General features: G+C 37.6%; 1 protein-coding gene across 3 annotated transcripts in view; it reads left to right on the forward strand.

The window, feature by feature from the left end:
• The first annotated feature begins 277 nt into the window (after positions 1 to 277).
• Positions 278 to 23,172, forward strand: part of LOC137093116 (probable E3 SUMO-protein ligase RNF212) — a 217,341-nt gene continuing 194,446 nt past the window's right edge. For 2 of the 3 annotated variants that reach the window (XM_067457848.1, XM_067457847.1), the window contains exons 1-7: positions 278 to 417; positions 14,731 to 14,843; positions 17,639 to 17,700; positions 17,779 to 17,853; positions 17,947 to 18,003; positions 18,078 to 18,136; positions 18,223 to 18,282. In XM_067457848.1, coding sequence (XP_067313949.1) covers positions 14,735 to 14,843; positions 17,639 to 17,700; positions 17,779 to 17,853; positions 17,947 to 18,003; positions 18,078 to 18,136; positions 18,223 to 18,282 — 422 coding nt within the window. In that variant the 5' untranslated portion in view covers positions 278 to 417; positions 14,731 to 14,734. The remainder of the gene's footprint in view (positions 418 to 14,730; positions 14,844 to 17,638; positions 17,701 to 17,778; positions 17,854 to 17,946; positions 18,004 to 18,077; positions 18,137 to 18,222; positions 18,283 to 23,172) is intronic. The other variant, XM_067457850.1, reaches the window with a different exon arrangement.

Consider the following 23,172-nt stretch of genomic DNA (forward strand, 5'->3'; position numbering starts at 1 on the left):
CACAAAGCAACTGTGTATATGATATTACCGTATCGACTGTACCAAATGGTAGACTATTTTGCACTGATTTGAAGATTTTTTATGACTCTCTAACATCTATACAAAACAATCGAAAAGCTGTCAAGACATCTAAGCTGTTGAAAAGGATACTGAATGTAATATAAATATGATTTATATTAGTTGCAGTTGTTTAAAAAAAAAAGACCTCCGCGTGCACGCGTAAGACGTCATGACGTCGTAGTGCTATGACGCGCATGACGTCATGTCACTACGGTGGCAGTGGTAGTAGTTGTCATTTTTCTGAGCGCGATTTCCATAGGTGACGTTAGTCGTTCTAAAAAGCATATTATTAGCATACCTACATGTTTAGCATAGCCTATTGACAAAAACCTGGATAGTGAGTAAAGAAAGATACAGGTAACGGTATATGTTTTTTGTTTTTGTTTTTTTACTTTCGAGATTTAGTTAGTGTCCACAGCACTGGTGAAAATTCCTCAGGGGAATTATATTACATTATTTGTTTGTTAGCTCAAACGCTATAAGTTAACATACATTTGCGTTCATTGGGTTAATTTAACCTTTATTTTACCCTCGTTTGTTGTAACGTTACATTTAATCAATTCGTGTTGTTAATATTTTTCAGTAAATAATTCGCTTCTGACAAATAGAGAAGACAGTTTATATAATTAAACACTTTTGAACACTCAATGAAACACTCGGTTATACTCGATTGGTTTCCTTACTAACGTACAATGTGTGATTTTAATAATACAGGCTGTGATATGATAATTAATACACACTACGTCATGATTATTACAAGCTAAATCGAAATTTGACATACCAAGTTGAAATTATGATATAAACAATTGAAAGTAAGACACACAAAGTTGATTTATAAATCATAATTTTATCTTTTTCATCTCAAAATTGTGTTTTTAGTCTCATAATTATGATTTAACATGTCACACTGTTACCTGGTTTCTTAGACAAGCTTTATGCCTGGCCCAGACTAAATTGCATGTTTGAGAAGTCTTCATTTAAAGCAATTTGCAATGACATATCTTCTCATGCCATTGTTTTGTCTCGATGCAGGCCAGTAATGCTTTTTTCTTTCTTTTTTTCTTTCATTTAAAAAAGCTGCTTAAAGAGATAGTTCACACAAAAATGAAAATTATCCCATAATTTACTCACCCTCAAGTCATGTAGGGTGACAAGCCAGACCCACATCAAGATGTTTTGTCTGGAAACTCACCATTGACAGGGCTCAATCCGAGGGGCGGGATAAACGGTTGTCTTTCAAACTCCCCTCTGCACGCGATAGGATAGGTACAACCAACCAGAGCAACGAAGGTGAAACGGAGCTCGTTGATAGATTAAACATTTGCCGTTACCGGTCAGCAAATCTCTGAACACATCTTCCCTTTTTAAGAATGACTTCAGTGCCGTTCTTTTCTCAGAGAAAAGCTTAACTCCAAATCTTCCAGAGTCACAGTCAAAGCTGATTCGAAAGACCGCCGTTCGCCAGTTTCTGTGTTTAATATTGAATTATGCTTAATACTGTGCTTAATACTGAAATATGCGTCTACAGCAGTGGCTTATAGCCGACAGCATGACAGAATGTGCAATGCTGCTCAAAACGCTATGTTCTTCACCAAATGAATGAGAAGGATTTTTTTAATCTAAACAAAGGGCTATGGGATTGTAAAATTTATCGATGCGATTTATGATTTAATGAAATGACTTATAAAATAACCAAATATAACCTGTAATACAACATGAACGCCGCCTCAGATCTGTTATTCAGAATGTGTGGACGCACTTCCAAGAACAACGTGCTGAAACGTCACCTAAACCCAATTAATTCAAAACAATTTATTAAAATATTGTTTTCATTAATGTTATGTAATGTGACAGTCCCAATCATAGTTATTATTAAATGGACTGCATTTATATAGCGCTTTTATCCAAAGCGCTTTACATTTTTGCCTCACATTCACCCATTCATACACCGACGGCGATGTCAGCCATGTAAGGCGCCATCCAGCTCGTCGGGAGCAGCTGGGGTTAGGTGTCTTGCTCATGGACACTTCGACACTTGGTCAGGTGGAACCGGGGATTGAACCACCAACCTTCTGGTTTGTAGACAACCTACATGAACCACTGAGCGACTGCCGCCCCATTAGTCATGCATGGCTGTTTGAACTGTGTGAGCTGAAGCGGATGCGCTGAATCAACACTGTACACTGAAGCTCTTTGTTAGCGCATTATTTAACTCAACAAAAAGCTTCCTATATGAGATTAATCAGATTTATATAAAGTAAACAAAATATTACAAATTATATAGGCCTATTCACAAAATCATGCGAATGCACAAGAGAACTTGAATTGAGTTGCTAATATTCATATTCAGAATGGGAGACGCGTACACGCGCTAGTCCTGGAACAACGCTCTTAACACGGCACCTAAACCCAATCAATTAATTTATTTATTTATTTTTGGTATATAATATGATCGTCCCAATCATAGTCATTATGCATTGCTCTGTATGCGCTAAAGCCGAAGTACTGAATGAAAACCGGTAGCCATCATCACTGACTGAAGCCACTTGCTAGTGCGTTTTATTTCACTAAAAGAAACGCATCCTTTATGATTGATCACATATATAACGTTACAAAATAAATGTAATATTACAAATTACTTCAGCACAATCTGATGCGAATGCATAAATGAACTTGAACTAGTTACATGCGCGAGTCAGAATGCGTGACTCATGTTGTGCATGCGCTCTTCCTGGATCAACGCAATGAAACACACGGCAAATAAACCCAAATAATTAACAATCACAATGTTTTATTACAATAGTGTTCTCATTAATGTTGTGTAATATGATAGTCCCAATCATAGTCATTATTAGCTGTGCATTGCTGTTGGAGCTGAAGCTGATCACTGCCACGCTTTTACTACCGCTCGCCTCTAACGTTAGTTATTAACCAAAAGCATCCTTATGAGATAAATCCGCTATAGATAGGCCTGCACAAAATAAACACAATATTACAACTTACATTTGCACAAAACAAAAGGCTGCGAATGCACATGCAAACTTGCAGTCATGATGAAGGTGTAACTTCTGCTGTAAAATGATCTCAAATAGAACTGGGGCACGCTCGCTTAATTTTTCCTCCCGTTTCGCGGTTGAGCCGCACGCACGCGCATGACCCTGCTTAATCGATGATCGATAAGTCTTATCGATCAAATGTCTTATCGACAATTAATCGATCATCGATTAATCGTTGACATCCCTAACTAGAAGCACACAAACGTAACTCGGCCGTGGTCATTATGGCCCCGCCCACCGACTCTATACACGATGTGATTGGCCCGACAAGAGTTTGTCATTTACAGCTCAGAAGGGTATTGAGAGTTGCTACGCGGGCAGATAAGATTTGCTGCCGCTAGGGTGTGTCTAGATTTCTAGGCTAGTCATATATGACTTTGTCCTTTCAGATGAATACAGTCAGTTATATTAAAACATGTCCTGGCTAATCCAAGCTTTATAATGGCAGTATAATGGCTTATAAAAGTGCTCCACTCTGCTCTGGAGGGTTAATGAATGAAGTCCTTCTTCAGAAGGAATCTGCGTATAATCTGGGTATCTGGGTAAATATAATAAAAATATCTGTATTTAACACGATATAAAGTAAAATATCTAGCCTCCGCCAAACCGCCTTCCGTATTCAACTTGCGCAAAAAGTGTCTGGTGGAGGCTAAGTAGCCCTTAAACCCATCGATTCGCTTCAGAAGGCCTTAATTAACCCTTTGTAGCATTATAATTATAATTATACCATTATAATATTTTATAATGGATGGATGCCCTTTTTTGGTCTTTACATTTTGGGCTGCATTCACTGCCATTACGAAGCTTGAATTAGCCAGGACATGTTTTAAAGGGGGGGGGGGGGGGGTGAAATGCTGTTTCATGCATACTGAGCTTTTTACACTGTTAAAGACTTGAATTCCCATCCTAAACTTGGACAAAGTTTGAAAAACTAATGTTGGATGTTTGATGGAGTATTTCTGTTTTAAAAATACTCCTTCCGGTTTCTCACAAGTTTCGGAGAGTTTTTTTCGAGTATGGGTCGGCTTGACGTTAATAGAGCGGAAGGTTTTTGTATGGGCCGTACGTGCTCTTCTCCCGGAAGGGTGCGCACGAGCGTGACTAGAGCTAGAGAGGAAATGCACACTCATAAACACTCTCTCAGGTGCAGATCCAGTCGTCCGTGAACACTTATGTAAGTTATAGTCCGCGCCGCGCTCCACTTCATTTCTCCACTTTGACATCAAGCGAATTCAAAGCATTAGCACAGCATTCCGGGAAGGCAGCGCTGCATTTGAACCGATTTGAACGCAGAAATGACGGGAAGCTTCACAACATCTCTTCAGTCGCACCGCAAAGTGGATCTCCACACTCCAAGAAGTGTGTTTTTGACGGAGCGGTCCCAGCGATAAAGGTTCGTTCCTTCTTTGGAAGCAGCCGGTGAGTAAAACTGCTTCAAATGTCTATGCTGTTTAGTGATCAACCGATATATCGGATTCCCGATATTTTCCCAGATATTTAAGCATTTTCCCATAACCGGGTATCAGTTTTGTAATATCGGATTTCCCGATAAATGGCGCCATCTTGTGGACGTTTTGAGAATTGCATACAAGCGCGCCATTAACGGACTGTGAGGGTAGATGAGTCAACAACGGTGTTTAAAGGTAAAATAACCTGCATCCCTTAATTAATAAACTTTGTTTGACATAACATTAATGCACAATTGAGATATGCACAAATAAGATGTTATGAGATGATATTATATAGTTTAAACTTGGCACTGTAGAGACGACTCATTGACAGAGTCGTCAGGTAATCCGTTATGTCACAATAAAGACGTAACTTCACATGAATGAAACAAAACAGCCTTGAATGAGAGCATGATGGAAGTAAAAGCACCGAATTTCTTTCTTTCTGTGTGTTTATGCTCAGTTGCATTCAGCCGTTCACTCACTGAGTTGTTGCTCCAGCATATATGCTAACGTTACCATAGGCTATGTAGGCTAAACAAGACAGACTCGTTTAAAACTCCTTAAATTATATTAACGTCTGCTATATAACATTTATATAATAAACATCTTATTAATTACAGCTCCGTGAAAATGAATTATTTGGCCACCATGAATGAGAGCATGTTGGAAAGCGCTAAACTTATTTCTCTCTCTGTGTTGTTTATGCTCTGTCGCATTCTCTCACGGAGTTGCTGCTCCAGCATAGGATAGTCACCGTATGTAAACAAGACCGACTCGTTTAAAACTCCTAATTATATTAACGTCTGCTATATAACATTTATATAATAAATAACTTTTAAATAATTAATAATTAATTACAGCTCCGTGAAAATGTATTATTAGGCCACCATGAATGAGAGCATGTTGGAAACAAGGGGGTAATCTAGGACTCGGAAAGCATTCCAGCCATAGGGGCTGCCATTGCTAACCAAGCCATCACCTGCTGTTAGCATCCCATTGACTCCCATTCATTTTTGAGTCACTTTGACAGTGAATAACTTTACATCAGAGGCGTTTAAAGATTCCATTTGTCTATTGTTTATTTCTAAAGAAACTCGACAATGCATAAAAGGCTCCATTACCTTGTATCTTACACTATCGCCCCGCATAACCTTTTTTTGTAAAAATAGGCTAACTATTGCGTCATGACCAACGCGAACTCCTTTACTGACATCACTTTCTGCCATTGAAGTCAATGGCATAGCTCTGTCCATTTATTTTACTATGGTTGGAAAGCGTTAAACTTTTTTCTCTCTCTGTGTTGTTTGCTCTGTCGCATTCTCTCACGGAGTTGCAGCTCCAGCATATAGGCTAGTCACCGTATGTAAACAAGACCGACTCGTTTAAAACTCCTAATTATATTAGCGTCTGCTATATAACATTTATATAATAAATATCGAATTAATTACAGCTCCGTGAAAATGTATTATTCCTATCTCCGCGAGATGTGTAAGTAAAACGCAGAGATGAAAACAGCGCTGTCGTCAGCATTTCATAGACATACACAAACATTAATTTTGATACCGTACTAGATGAGATAAGAAAAAGAAACAAACCCGCGAATACATCATAGCTATTACAATTCCAGAGAATATTCAATCTTTAGTCTATTAAACACACAAACCTTTTAAAACTGTAGTTTAAAATGAATGCTTATATTTATGCTCATAGTTATGGGGATTTGATAGACTCAACTCTCATTTATGTTCTCCATTTGAAAATATTAGACTTTATATATGTATTTTGCCTGTTGTTAATACGGCTGCATTTATAAATAAAAAGTTGAAACGGCATTAATGTTAAAAAGACTGCACTGTATTTAAAAAAAAAGCCAATTTTTTCAGACTATTTATTGATGTAGATGTCTTTTGTTCTGTGGGTGAAAGGGAGTGAAACCGCAAAGATTACAGTGTTTAAAAAGCGCAGTTAAGTGCTGTTGCTGTAATTGTAAAAAACAGAAATAACACAATAAATAAATAAATATCAGTTCTATATATCGGGTTATCGGCACATAAACATCAAAATAATCGGTATCGGCTATAAAAAATCAATATCGGTCTATCACTAATGCTGTTGCTTATTGTCGCATGAGTAAACATCAGTAAACGACACGATCGCGTGCTTCGTCATTCAAATGCGCTAACAGACTCCATTGTTATTCTTTATATAACGTTACACTAGTCTGATGTGCAAAACCGCTTTGCTTGCTACTGCTAAGGTTTAGTCCCATACGATAGTCCATAAACCGAATCATGTCCTCATAAACTGCGAGTAAAAACACACAGATGTTGACAGTCCACTAAATACAGTACATACCACAGAGACGGACGTCCTGCTGTTGCTGTTTCTCCTGTTCAATTTATTTCAGCCTCCGAATTTGATTCTGGATCATATCTATTAGCTGAGATCGATAGCAAGGGTTTCTCCACCCTTGAGGACGTCATCGCTTTGCGCATTCGTCATTCTTTAGCTCCGCCCGCACGTTTTTTTCCGGAAAGACTCGGTACAGCCTATATTTCTTTTATAAATATAATAAAACTAAAGACTTTTCGGAGATATGAAGGATGCAATATTACTCTATAGTTACTCAAGATCACTTTCTGCCATTGAAGTCAATGGCATAGCTCTGTCCATTTATTTTACTATGGTTGGAAAGCGTTAAACTTTTTTCTCTCTCTGTGTTGTTTGCTCTGTCGCATTCTCTCACGGAGTTGCAGCTCCAGCATATAGGCTAGTCACCATATGTAAACAAGACCGACTCGTTTAAAACTCCTAATTATATTAGCGTCTGCTATATAACATTTATATAATAAATATCGAATTAATTACAGCTCCGTGAAAATGTATTATTCCTATCTCCGCGAGATGTGTAAGTTAAACGCAGAGATGAAAACAGCGCTGTCGTCAGCATTTCATAGACATACACAAACATTAATTTTGATACCGTACTAGATGAGATAAGAAAAAGAAACAAACCCGCGAATACATCATAGCTATTACAATTCCAGAGAATATTCAATCTTTAGTCTATTAAACACACAAACCTTTTAAAACTGTAGTTTAAAATGAATGCTTATATTTATGCTCATAGTTATGGGGATTTGATAGACTCAACTCTCATTTATGTTCTCCATTTGAAAATATTAGACTTTATATATGTATTTTGCCTGTTGTTAATACGGCTGCATTTATAAATAAAAAGTTGAAACGGCATTAATGTTAAAAAGACTGCACTGTATTTAAAAAAAAAGCCAATTTTTTCAGACTATTTATTGATGTAGATGTCTTTTGTTCTGTGGGTGAAAGGGAGTGAAACCGCAAAGATTACAGTGTTTAAAAAGCGCAGTTAAGTGCTGTTGCTGTAATTGTAAAAAACAGAAATAACACAATAAATAAATAAATATCAGTTCTATATATCGGGTTATCGGCACATAAACATCAAAATAATCGGTATCGGCTATAAAAAATCAATATCGGTCTATCACTAATGCTGTTGCTTATTGTCGCATGAGTAAACATCAGTAAACGACACGATCGCGTGCTTCGTCATTCAAATGCGCTAACAGACTCCATTGTTATTCTTTATATAACGTTACACTAGTCTGATGTGCAAAACCGCTTTGCTTGCTACTGCTAAGGTTTAGTCCCATACGATAGTCCATAAACCGAATCATGTCCTCATAAACTGCGAGTAAAAACACACAGATGTTGACAGTCCACTAAATACAGTACATACCACAGAGACGGACGTCCTGCTGTTGCTGTTTCTCCTGTTCAATTTATTTCAGCCTCCGAATTTGATTCTGGATCATATCTATTAGCTGAGATCGATAGCAAGGGTTTCTCCACCCTTGAGGACGTCATCGCTTTGCGCATTCGTCATTCTTTAGCTCCGCCCGCACGTTTTTTTCCGGAAAGACTCGGTACAGCCTATATTTCTTTTATAAATATAATAAAACTAAAGACTTTTCGGAGATATGAAGGATGCAATATTACTCTATAGTTACTCAAGATTGACACAAGATTGACTGAAACTGAGTGTTTCACCCCCCCTTTAAAATAACTCTGATTGTATTCATCTGAAATAACAATGTCATATACACCTAGGATGGCTTGAGGTGAGTAAATTATGCCTGGGGTAATTTTAATTTTTGGGTTAACTATCTTTAAAATGTCCTTGTCTCTGAAACCAGGGTTATGATTTTTTTTTCTTATGTGGCGGAAATGGTGTTTCATAATTTCGGGCATAACAGATGAATACAACATTTTTGGCATACAGTAAAACAGCAGTTTTGGGCATGATAGAAAAGCCTTCAGTCCATGTGCTGGATAAACGAGACAGGTCTAACTGCAGAACCACAGAACCCATATATGACACTCACAACAGTCTGAGGACGACAACAGCGCCACGCCACAGTCTCATGCCGGAATTGGGCGGAGCTGATTTATCTTCAAGCCCAAAGTTTAAAGGATGTTAATAATGTCATGTATTTAATTAAATAAGTTCTAACTGAAGATAGATAGAGAGATGATAGATAGGCTAGATAGATATACTCACTCATAGTTAAATCATATAAATATGTTTTAAAATAAACAATACTGGATAACAATACAAAATAAAATAATTTACGTGAAACAGTTTATTTATAAAACAACATTGTAACGTTTTTAAAGTAAAAAGTTGCTATTATTATTATTTTTTTATTTATATTTATATTATGTCTTAAATATTATATTAGATAAACTGAACACAAAGCTTAACACACACAAAATGGAAACAAAGATTGAGCATTTGAACACTTATTTTTATGACACAATATATTTTCTTTTACTCAAGCATCTCAGAATAAACCTTTTTTTCACATTACACAATTCTACACTGTAATGCATGATTTAAGCTGATTCAGATTAATCAAACCTCAAAACACACAAAAATTGTTTTTAATTTTATAAAATGTCCCCTTAATAATCCCTTTAAGTAGCAAAGGTATCATATACTAGCTGTGGTTTGCTTTAAAAAAATACACAATCAGACCAAGGGGAATAAATTGAACTAAGTTGAAAGTTATTGCACAGCAGGTACATGACAAATTAAATCTAAAATAAATTTAACCTCTATAAACATTGACAGATTGTCTCTTTGGCCAGTTGTCGTCAACCATTCAGCCTGTGAAAGTTGAAGGGCTTTTTCCTAGTCTTCCACTTTCAAATTTCAGAAATCACGGCTCTTCCACTTAACTGTTGAAAAATGTTGGTTGTTCCATAGTCTTTACACTGCAGTGCAGAGGTCTTCTGTGATCCGTGGCTCCTTCATGAGACAAGGGTACAAAAAAATAGGATGAAATTTTGGAAGTGTTTTTACAATATCGTGTGTGAAATTCAGTTTCTCATGTCTATATTTCTGACATAAATTATACCCTGTTACAATCAAATTAATTAACCATTTTCATTTCAAAATGTATACAGAAATCAAAGGCAAGCATTTCATAGGGCTTTTCACACTGAGCTTATCGTCATTCTAAACACACTTTTAACCTCGGGTAAAGTAACATTTCACACTTTTATATTTACGTGCTTTGGACAGTCACTGAAGTACGGTGCATTCTATATAAATAATGCATTCAGCACTGAAGAGGAAAAACATCAAATGCAAACAGAAAACGCAATAAATGCAGCGAAGAAGAGACCATTTAAATTATTGTATAGTCTGAAATGTCCATTCAGGATAAACTTATAATACAAGGACATGCAAAGCTTGAGCATTTATGAAAACATTGTGTGCAGTGTCCGTCCAGTCAGTGACCCTGATACTGCACATAAGGATGTTATCCCATGGTTTATTAGAGTACAGTGTGGAACGGCAGTGTATGAATACCCAGGATTAATTGTTCATCTCAGGTAAATGATGATCAGTGTGAAACATGAAGCAAGATAGGATTCTGTATACCTGGAGTTTACTATTTCAAGTGTGAAAAGCCCTCATATTTTTTTATCCTAATGAAGAGAAGCTTGTGTTAAAAAAATATGTTTTACCTTTCCCTTCATTTTACCAATAACATGAAGATCCCACTGTCAATAGAGTCATCCAACTGTTGTGGAACAGTCTAAAACTATAGAACATTATAGAATAGAACTATAGAACATTCCTGGAAAATGTGACATATAACAACACACTATCTGTATAAGTAGCTTATGTCTTTATGAGAGCCTTTTAAAACTAACCTTGTTTTTGATCAGCTCCCATTGTCCTGGCGTGATATTCTGCTTGTCAATTTACTGCAACAAAATCAAACAGATATATAATGCTTGGTTGTGTATTTAATTTGATTTTAATAGGACACATTCAAACACATGAAATAGTGTTTGTATTTTATTAGTTTAAAGGGGGGGTGAAACACTCAGTTTCAGTCAATCTCATGTCAATCTTGAGTACCTATAGAGTAGTATTGCATCCTTCATATCTCCGAAAAGTCTTTCGTTTTATCATATTTATAAAAGAAATATGGGCTGTACCGAGTCTTTCCGGAAAAAACCGAGCGCCTGGAGGCGTATCGTGTGGGCGGAGCTAAAGAATGACGAATGTGCACAAAGCGGTGATGTCCTCAAGCGTGGAGAAACCCATCTATCTCAGCTAATACAGATAATGATCCACAATCAAATCTGAGGCTGAAATAAATTGAACAGGAGAAACGGCAACATCAGGATGTCCGTCTCTGTGGTATGTACTGTATTTAGGGGCCTCTGTGTGTCTTTACGAGCAGTTTATGAGGACATGATTCGGTTTATGGACTATTGTATGTGACTAGACCTTAGAGGTAGCAAGCAAAACGGTTTTGCACGTCAGAGTCAGACTAGTGTTATACAGAACAACAATGGAGTAACCGTTAGCGCATTTGAATGATGAAGCACGCGATCGTGTCGTTTACTCATGCGACGGTAGCCAATAGCAGAGACATTTGAAGTTGATTTACTCACCGGCTGCTTCCAAAGCAGGACCGAACTTTATCGCTGGGACCGCTCCGTCAAAAACACACTTCTTTGTAATGATTTGGTGAAGTCCTGTGACAGCAGTGACCGTGGAAATCCACTTTGCGACGCGACTGAAGCGATGCCTTGAAGCTTCCCGTCATTTCTGCGTTCAAATCGGTTCAAATGCAGCGCTGCCTTCCAGGAATGCTGTGCTGAAGCGTTGAAGTCGTTCGACGTCACCCATAGGAATAAAGTGAAGCGCGGCGCGTCATAAGTGTTCACGGACGACTGGATCTGCACCTGAGAGACTGTTTACAGCGTGCATTTCCTCTCTCTCCCTCTAGTTACGCGCTCGCGCACCCTTCCGGGAGAAGAGCCTGTACAGCCCATACAAGGACCTTCCGATCTATTTAACGTCAAGTCGAGCCATACTCGAAAAAAACTCGCCGAAACTTGTGAGAAACCGGAAGGAGTATTTTTAACACAGAAATACTCCATCAAACGTCCAACATTAGTTTTTGAAACTTTGTCTATGTTTAGGATGGGAATCCAAGTCTTTAAAGGTGTAAAAAGCTCAGTATGCATGAAACAGCATTTCACCCCCCCTTTAAGCACATTTTATATCATCATCAACTTTATTCCAGACTCATGGTCCATTTAGAGACAGACATAACAAGCAACACACATAAAAAAAAAAAAAAAACTAGTCGTTCAAAACAATAATTAAAAAACAATTATAAAAAATAATAATAATAAATAAATAAATAAATACAAAAAAAAAAGAAATACAAAACAAAATTACTATAAAAGACACTTATACCAATAATTCCACAGCAATGATTGGTATCGTATGGCACTTAACCCTGGATTGTCTAATAGCATAACAATGCTGTTCTGGGAGTCATTCAGACGACAAATGAATTTGTAGATGAGCCTCCTCAACAACGCCTGAAAGGTACTGACCCCTGCGTTACAAAACAGGTTACTTGCACTAGAGCACCTGGGTTTATTGAGCAATAGCCTCATACAATCATTGTAAGCAACCTTAAGCTTCTGCATACTTGCCTTTTTAAACTTAGTCCATAAAGATGCAGTGTACATAGGAGTGCAATATGCTTTAAACAGGCTAATTTTGACATCATCTGTGCACATGTGGAATTTTCTTACCAGCAAGTTAGCTTGGGCATATAATATGCGACGCTGTCTGTATATATCCTCATCATCAGACATCTGATCAGTAATGCAATGTCCCAGATATTTAATTCTATTACAGACACTCATTACTTGTCCAGACAGATAAAAGTCTGGAAAACAAAGATCTTTGTCCTCTTTTGTCCTACATATAATTACAGCACTCTTTTTAGCGTTGTACAACACATCATATTTCACCCCATATTCAGAGCAGATATTCAGTAACTGCTGAAATCCAGCACTGCTGGGTGAAAAAATGGCCAAATCGTCAGCATACATAAAATGATTTACCAAGGTGTTTCCAATCATACAACCTGTTTTACATCGTGATAATCGGTTGGATAACTCATCCATGTAAAAGTTAAAGAGAGCTGGTGATAGCAACCCCCCCCCCCTGACGTACCCCATTACTCACCCCAAAGGAGGCAGATACTGTATTACCCCATTTGACCTGCATACTCTGGTTGGCATACCAGTAAGCCAGGATTCTTATAATGCTGTCAGGGGCACCCCTTTGGCTTAGTTTTTCAAATAGCTTAAGGTGATTAACTCTATCAAAGGCCTTAGAAGCATCAATAAACCCAATAATCATGGAAGAATTCTGCCTCATGTACCCATGTGTTACCTCCTTCAAAGCATAAATACACAAATCAGTACCACACTTAGCTTTAAAGCCAAATTGATTATCAGTGGTTCCTATAAAAGGACCTAAACGATCAAGCAAAATCCTTTCCAATACTTTAGATAACACACTGGCTAATGCTATTGGTCTATAATTGTCCATACTCCCAACCTTGCCAGCCTTGTCCTTAATGACCGGTACAAGAGTAACAGACAACATAGATTCAGGTAACAGACCATGGGTCATGAATCCAGAAAAGCAAATGGCAAGCAATACTGCAACCTTAGGGCTAGCAAACTTAAGGTGCTCTGCTGTAATGTGGTCTAACCCACTTGCTTTCTTTTTAGATAGCTGTGCGACTGCCTGGCAAACTTCACTAGAGGTGATTAACTCTGGCCTACCGTTATCAATATTTGTTACTTTATAGCGTTCACTTTTAACACAGTTAAATAAGGTAAAATAATGTTTCCTCCACAATTCAGCAATATTCTCAGCTCCAGTAACTCCCTCCACGGCACATATATATATATGTATATATATATATATATATATATATATATATATATATATATATATATATATATATATATATATATATATATATATATATATATATATATATATATATATATATATATATATATACTTGAAACTTTATAACCAACTAATTCAAAAGGGGCAACAAATAAATACTATTTCTTGCCACTGTGCATAAACAAATAACTCAAAACCTTCAGACCCCCATGGACAGCTGCTTTTTGAAGTGAATTTGAAGGTGTACTGTGTCATCTGGTCACTTTAAAACACTGGGCAGTAGACACTGTTGCAGAATGTCTTGCATTAATGTACATGAAGTAAAGCTGAGCCTCTCCAAATCGTAATGCCTCTGTAAATTAGGGTGGAAACACATAAAACACTGGTCAGTATCAGATAAAAGCAAATCAAAAATATGGCGCCAACAACAAAATAAAACAATATATTACTAAAAGCAAGACCATATCAACAGACGCGATAGACATCGTAAAGCAGAGCACATTCGAAAAAATAGAGCCATGTTCTGTATAAAGTGTTAATACAACAACGATGGATCAAATACACAACACAAATAAACTTGATAGATTAAAGCCACAACAAAACAGCTGTTTACCGTGTTCTTCCGCCATGCCAATTGTTTAGTTTTCGTTAACTCCGCCCACTTCCGGCATGAGACTGGGGCGAGGCGCTGTTGTCCTCAGACCGTTGTCAGTGACGTATATGGGTTCTGCGGTTCTGCAGTTGGTTATTATTGGGATAAACAAATTTTTTATCACATAACCATAATTATGTTGTTGTAATCAAACAGAATAATGTCTTCCTGGATCTGCTGTAACTCATGCTTCATGTCACCTGGTCCTGAGCGTCAGCTGGCTGTCACAAACTGCGGCCACGTCATCTGTAACATTTGCTTTCAGAGAGGTAGTACTTCAACTAACATTAAAGGAACTGTATGTAAGAAATGTATTTCAATTAATCATAAAATGGCACTGATATGTCACTAGATGTTAAGAAATCAAGTTCATTTCAAATTCTTATATCACTAACAACAGTAGTCGGGCCAGGATATTGTCATTTAAAAGTTGTTATTGCAGCCCTCAACTGATGTTGATGTTGACATGTTTTGGCCTGAAGCTCCGCCCTCCACTAATCGACCAATCATGAAGTCAGCAGTGTTTCGGCATCTGGGTTGCCTGGCAACTTCGAGTCAGGGGGGAGGGGGAGAGGGGATAGTGATTGCAGTACCAGTTTTGGCCACAATCTTACATACACTTCCTTTAAATATGTTCAGATTTAAAGATGGCTTAATGGTGCTGCTTTTACAAATAAATGTAGTTTATTTATACTTTATAACACTGGATGTGAATTATAATTATTCCTAATTATAGTCAGAGCCATAGAAAAAGAGAGTTGCGACACTATTTGATCTCGACGCCATGGTGTCACGTGGTTCATAGAGCGCTCAATAGTTCCAAACAACTCCGCGCTGTCAATCCAGTTGAATGGGATTAAGCAGGATAGACAGTAGATTCACTATATTTGCAGCAATTTCTGGCAAATATTAACACTGTGCATCGACTAGGCTTACAGTAGCAGTTTATTCACAACGTTAATATTTTTCTTGAGGGATATGGTTATTTTATTTGGGTCACGCGAGTAGCTACATCTTGATTTTACAGTGTTGAGTGTTGTAGCCAATGAAGGGCATTTCTGTTGAAAATAATTACCAATCATATGTTTAATTTACCATGAAGATAATCCCCTTAGTATCCATCAAAACAAGTTTTATACGGTCTGAAAACGCTGAAGGAATTTAGTGCAAATACGTCTTCTCATCTTCTCTCATTACCTACAAATCCTCTCATAAACAAAGCAAAGCCACGATTTAAATAGATTTAAAATAGATTAAATTGAATAGCCTATTGTGAATTTTAGTCAGATGTTTTTGATTTCATTAAACTTTGTGATGTTAATTAGCCTATACATTTAACACTTAGGTACAAATAAAGTAATAAAAATAGATATAAAAATAGTGTTATATTAGTGATTTGATCATCTATAGCTAAAATTCACTCAAAAGAAAATAAATGGTAAACTGCTAGACTTACTCAAATTTGTCACTGCACTAATTGCTGCTTCCATACTCTTCATTTGTAAGTTGTTCTGGATAAAATGTAATTGTACATGTATACAATAGTAACTGCAATGTTACAGTATAAAAATATAAAGATAATTGTCTTTTAATGTAGATATTTTTGCATATTCTAAATGATATACTAAGCTTGTTTTTTCTACAACGGAAGTAACTTGATACAGGCCTATGTGTTATGTACAATGACTAATAATGTAAATGTGCCGTTTCTGTACTATATTTTGTAAATTTAACAGGAATTGGCTGTAAAGGTTGCTATTTATGTACAAGTAGGCCTACTTAATTTAGAGGTTGAAGTTGTGAGTGGTTCTTTTAAAATAAAGATTAATACTGTAAATATGCAAATGTGTTTACAGTTTTTTATGTTTTTGAATTGATGTGCTTACTGCATTTTTATAAATAATATCTTAGTTATTGTAGTACATGGAAAACCTATATTTTAAAAGTAAATTACTGTAGATGGACAGAGCAGGTTTGTAAAATAAATTTGATTGAAAATTAGTTGTTTTATGTGTAATTTGACATAATTGATTAGTTTTTCCACGGTTTAATAAATTATAATTAACATCAATATACTGTAATTATTTTTTTTTACAGTGTAGTTGAACATATAGGTGCATATATGCACACATATAAGTGCATATATATATAGGCATATGTATATGTAGCCTACATATATGTGCATGTACATATAATATAGGAAAACGGCCAATTTTATATGTCACGTATATTAAAAACCCATATCAAATCCTATATTGAAACATATGTTTATATAGGTTCTTTCCATGTGGGGTGGTAATTTCTTTTACCAATTTAATGTTGTTAACTTGCCAATGTTATTTTATGATTCTTGAAACACACAACAGGTGAATATACATAAATGATGCTAGCATATACAGAATTTACACAAGAAAGAAGCTTTAAATAGTGTTTCAAATCAAAACAGGGCAACCAATTTAATTCAACTTAATCTTTATTTCAGGCACTATGTTCTTCCTTAAATGGGCCAACTTCATAGGAACACATTCAACAGAAAGATCTCAGAGACAAAAAACTGTTAAAATATGACAGATAACATCTGTATGTAGTTTTAGCAGTGCCGCTCAGGTTATCTTAATTGCAGTTAGCGTCTAACCATCTATTTTTTAACAATAAACATAAACTTTAACATGCTTCATAAAATACATCTTTTATTAATATTCCCGAGAAGTCAATAATGCCTTAAAATCTCAAAATATGCAGTAATTCCATTTTGCCAGCGAGTGTGCTTGAGATACACTGAAATGAATGGGGTTCAGTGCTGGAACTATTGGCTGTTTGGAACTATTGGTCGCTCCGTGCACGCTTTACTTCCGCATTCCTCAGTTCCTATGGAAGTCTATGGGAGTGTTGTAACTCTGTTTTTAAGCGGCAATGGTAATAGTTATAGCTGCAGTAATAAAGTAGCAACATTTCAGTGTGAATGTTTTGTCTGTGATATCATAAACTAAATGTGTGAATATGCTGCCCTCTGCTGGAAATATTAATATAGCATTGAGAGCAGTCTGTTGGTTTTCCCTCTAAGGAAATCAAGGTGTGTGTCTCATTTGCAAAGCAAAGTGTCAAATCTCTCCACTGTCTGATAAGGTAAGATACAAGATTTTTTTTTATGTCATAGAGATTAATATTAACAAATTGTTGCTAATCTGCATATTGTTTTCATAGAGCAGCTCAGGGATTCAGGAACTTTTCTCAGATGTCAATGCAGTTGCAGTCAAGTACTCCTCAGAGATAAGCATGGTGACCGTGTACATAAAATGAGTATAATTGCAGATACTTTAAACAGGCATGCAGCAGTAGCGCTTATAAAGACATATTTATTATGCTTTGTAGGTCTTGCAATTCCAGGCCAGACACCACAAGCGATTACTGGCCCACTATCAGCAAGAGGTGAGAGCATCCTGTCCTTAACATGACTTGTTTTTACGGAATCAAATTAATGTCACACAACACTCTAAACACAGATTGAGAGAATGAAGGATGATGGACTGAAAATACAACAAGAGATGCAGAATATGTCTAAGTTAGGATGAGTATTGCATTAGTACAGCCATTTCTTCTTTCTTTTTTTGCACTTTTGCCTTATTTATTGGTTTCTATTTTGTGCAGGAAAATTTCACAACAGAATGCCTACATATCAAAGTTAGAGATGACTGTTCAAAATCAAAGGTAATTCTTCAGAAATCTCTAAATAGATTAAATTAGTTGAATACAGGACCTATAAATAGTATTAACCCTATTTAGAAATCTCTGTTTTACAACATTAAACCACAACTAATTTAATTTTGCTTTTGTGGAACCAATCAACAGGAAAATATGTTTTCATACAAATTGGTCAAAAAATATTCCTCAGATTAAAGAGTTAGTTCGCCCAAAAATGAATATTCTGTCATTAATTCCTCACCCTCATGTCATTCCAAACCCGTAAGACCTTTGTTCATCTTTGTTTTATGAAATCTGAAACTCTCTCACTCAGACCATTATTTGATTAACACTTTCAAGGCCCAGAAAGGGAGTAAAAACATTTTTAAAATAGTCCATGTGACTACAGTGGTTCAACCTTAATGTTATGAAGTGACAAGAATAATGTTTGTGTGATTATTTTACAAACAAAAAAAGAATTACTTAATTCAACAATTTTTTACAGTCTGTGTCAGACTCACAAACTGTGTCAAAGATGTTTTTTAAGAAAATGACAGATTGTTTCCCTAGATAAGACCCTATTCCTCAGCTGGGATCATGCAGAGCCTCTGAAGCCCTTTGACACTGCATTGATTTGGACCTTCAACCTGTTGTTTGCCATTGAAGTCTATTATGTGAAGAAAGATTTATTTAAACATACATTAAATAAACAAGAGATCAATAACAGGTTAAGTAGAATATAATGAATATATAGGCTAATATATAGTGCATATATTTAGCAAACAAGTTTGTTTCTCTAGTGAACTAACACAGATGTGCACACTAAATTACTTGCCTGAGGTAAATGTGATGCTATGGGACATTGCAAGCTGTTTTGTCTTTCCACGGTTGAAACACAGATTGAGCGATTACACGACATATAATACATTTCAGTAAGTTGTAATGTATCCTCAACATAGCCTACCTTAAGAGATATAAATTCATGTTTATGCTTTAGGAAGAGATGACTGCGTTTACTCGCGCGCCGTGCTGCCCTTTAAACTGACTCGTCTATACTGATCAGTCATGTCACAAAGAGAGTCAAAACGGCATTTATCGCTTGAATTTCATGATAACATGGACTGAATACTTAATATGTTTGTGAGGGATCTCTGATTGAAGACTGTTAACTGTTAAAGATTGCATTATCGTTTGGTACACACGTGCACCGAACCGAAAGCCCTGTACCGAAACGGTTCGGTACGAATACATACACCGTTACACCCCTTTTGATCCCTAACACCCCCGTCCCTAGTAAGGCTGATCAAAGTGGACCTACAATCCGGATGAAGATAATAGCTTTTCCTCAGCATTGCAAAATGGCCTCGTCCCCCTTATTTACTAATCTCGAAGGAGGGGTCAATGTAAATATTGAACCCGCTGATGTCAGCGAGTCTGGAGGAAAACGCTGTAGTTCCCTACCAGCCGTTTGCTGTAGTTCTTAAAAATTGACTTCTTTAAAAGCAAATATCTCTCTTTGCTTTAAACTTTGAACGTTGTAACTTTGCAGATGTTTTTTATGCTCAAACAGCAACATTAAACACTAGCTAAAGTTAGAAAAGTGGAATTGTGTTTTACCACCCCTTTAAATAATTCAAAAAGAGGGCACTAATCTGCCTTCAAATATTTTTTAAGGCCTAGACTCTTTTAACCTGAAATACTGCAATAATAAAACAATTAATAATAAACATTTTTGTGTGTAATTTTCAATAGCAAAAATAGACCATAATTATTGCATAAATATAAAAAAAAATCCAATCAAATCATCTCAAAATACAAAATAAAAAAAATATATATTTTTGAAGAAAAATAAATTGCAGTTTTTACTGGGATGGAGGAAGTTTAATTTTTAGGTGTCCGGGCACTTATGATCGGGAAGACAACCAATGCAACCCCTGAAGAGCAAACCCAATGAAGAGCCCCTGAGCAGTGCCTCAGTTATTTCTTTGTACCTTTTTTTAGATGCTTCATCATAAGGCAGTGATACCGAGTAATGTTATCTCTCCATGTCATTTCAAAGAATAGCACACCGGCAAGCACGTTGAGTATAAACACCTTCCCAAATGGATGAGGTGCACGCGCAGTCAGTGGAAGCTTATGCAGGAGACAACAAAATTATAAACAAGGCTTAAGTTGGTTAAACAAGTTTGGTATTACCAGTCTTGGTGGGGAAGACGGTCAGACGTCATTGGTGTGACTACGGTCAGACTTGTTTGACTTGTTTTCCTGTTTCCTGCAGCACTCATTTTTCAAGTTGACCTCCAAACTTTATACTGTTACATGATTGGCTGTTAGCGTGTCATTCCCTACGTTGCTAGGTTACCAGAAAGTGAGTGCCTTTGTTCATGAAACCAAACTGGTTTCGCAGCCTTTTCTCAGACAAAAAAAATTAAGTAAGTGATTGAACATTTTATCGAACACATTTTTTACTGATATCGATTACGTCTATATCAAGATACATATCATTATCATTTTATCGACCACCCCTAAGCTCATGCTGCGTTCACTGCATGTCGTAACTGTAATTTAGGGCTGCCCCTAATAGTCGACCAACAGTTATATGTGGCTTTGTCAACCAAATTTTTAGTGGTAAGTCACAGAACAAAAACAAAACAAAAAAACTCCACAGGAAATGCCATTAAAGGCAGGAAATCCAAACATTCGCCTGTCATTCACTGAACTCAAATATCAAGCATAGCGTCAGTTCTGGCAGGTCATGTTAGTCAAGTTCGCATCAGCTGTGCCACACCCTCTATCACACTGCAGCCCGTGGTGTTGCCCTGCTGGTGTTTCCCGTCCTGAGCCCAGTGTTCCATTTGGCGCACTGGCGATCACCGTGTCACAAGGTGGGCTGGATTCCTCCAGAGATGAGGATTCGGCTGTGCTGCCTCCCTCTGGATTGCCCGAGCATTGCCTGAGTCTGATCCGGAGCTTACAGCCATGCTCACCCATGCAGCTTAGAGCATTGGGGTTGAGTGGAACCCTCACGCTCAAGGCTGGACAATTGGTATCTGGGGGCGGCCCGTGTCTTCGTGTCGGAAGTCGTGGAAGCCCCGTTGTCTTTTCCCGACCGCTCAGCAGCCGCTTACGCCTTCACTGCTCTTGATAGCGGCATGGTGAAAGGGTACACTGGGGTTCCCCTTGTCGAGCGCTCTGTTGCCCGGGCCTGGATATGTCCCCAAGCTTCCCACCACTCCCTTCAGGGACCAGGTGGTGAACCTGCAAGCGCTGCTCTTGGAGGAGGCAGACCCAGCCTTGGCACTGCTCTGTCCAGTACGTGCCCTTTGCGCTTATGTAGACAGGATGTGTGCTTTAGGACCTCAGACCAGCTCTGTCTGTTATGGAGGGAAGCAGAAAGGGAAGACTCTCTCCAAGCAGAGGTTGTCTCACTGGATAGTGGATGCCATTGTCCTGGCTTACCAGGTTGAAGGCTTGCCATGCCCCCTTGGTGTCAAAGCACACTCCACTAGCAACTTAACTGGACAGGCTCAGGTGTCTTCGTTTGTTGCGCCATTCCACTCTACGGACTGGATGTGTGCGCTTATCCAGGCTAGGTGCCCCATGTGCATGGTTCCCCCACTGGGCAACCACATGAGTATTCTCCACAGTAAGTCTCCTTGAGCACGTGTCTTCCCTGGGCAAGACCCCTGCTACCCCTGGGGATGAAATATTTCACCAGCGGCTGGATACTCCAGGGTCTTCCGTATATAGCCCATACGTGGGTCATGCGTGTATTCCTAAGTACTGCCTACGGGCAGGCATTGTGTTGCATTACTGGAAGACAGCCGTGTGGCGTGATTAGATTGGAACCCCCATTTTGTCAGTACTGACGTAACGTGTATATTCCCTTTCATCAGGGAATGAGAGTTACATACGTAACCGAGACGATCATCTGACAATAGTGGTCCTGACAGAAATGGCTTATTACTTGAAACATGTTAGTAGTAATAACTTACATGTTACAATTTAACAAGTTTGCACACTGTAAAGGTAATCTAGATGTTCGCTGTTTTTAGGCGCATATCTATTCTTGTGTGGAGAATGCGCTTATGACATAAAGGCGCTGGTGCCTCATAATCCACAGAAAAGTGTTGTCTAGACAGGCGTTGTCTACAGAAATGTCCATCTCCAACATTAGGCCTGCACAGATCTAGTACACATACTGGTTTCTTCCAAGGTTGAGAGCATCTTAACTAATTATAAACAAAACATTTCTCCAGAGCATGCTGATAACATGTGCTTTCTCCCAGTGGGTGCGTTTACATGCACACCAGTAAGCTGATAACTCCAAAAAATCAGCTAATTGAAATAACCAGTTTTCCCCGTTTACATGCAAACCAGTAAACGGACAACGCAAGTAAACCGCATTTACATGACTATTTATAAACCGGGTTATTTCCTTGTAGTGCCGTCAAAAATAATAATGTCCGTATATCTGACTCTGAGTTTTTCAAATGTTACGTCAGTTGTGATGTTAAATAAAGCGTGCACTGTGTCAGCGGGAGATTTACTGCTCATTTTATCCCTTATGCACCCCTTCTACTTCTGCTACATGTGATGAGAATAACACATCTTTACAATTTTCTGGGTCTTAAAAGAGTCTGCGTTTGTGGCATATGTCCTTATTTCATGCAAAACGCTCGCTCTGTCTGGATGCGTTTAAATCTGCTCTAAATTTGCGTTTTTGTCACCTATAACACATGCGCACTTCAACAAGCCGACAGAAAGCAGGTTAATGCATTTACATGCAGCGCGAAATCGAGGTAAGAGGCAAAAAAACTACCTGTTCCGACCGGTTTATGCTTACGCCGTTTATGACCTTACTCCGATAAAAGAAAACAGGTTACCGCGTTTGCATGACCATGTTCATTGTCGGCT

This window comes from Pseudorasbora parva, chromosome 11 (assembly GCF_024679245.1).
Source record: "Pseudorasbora parva isolate DD20220531a chromosome 11, ASM2467924v1, whole genome shotgun sequence".
NCBI lineage: Eukaryota > Metazoa > Chordata > Actinopteri > Cypriniformes > Gobionidae > Pseudorasbora > Pseudorasbora parva.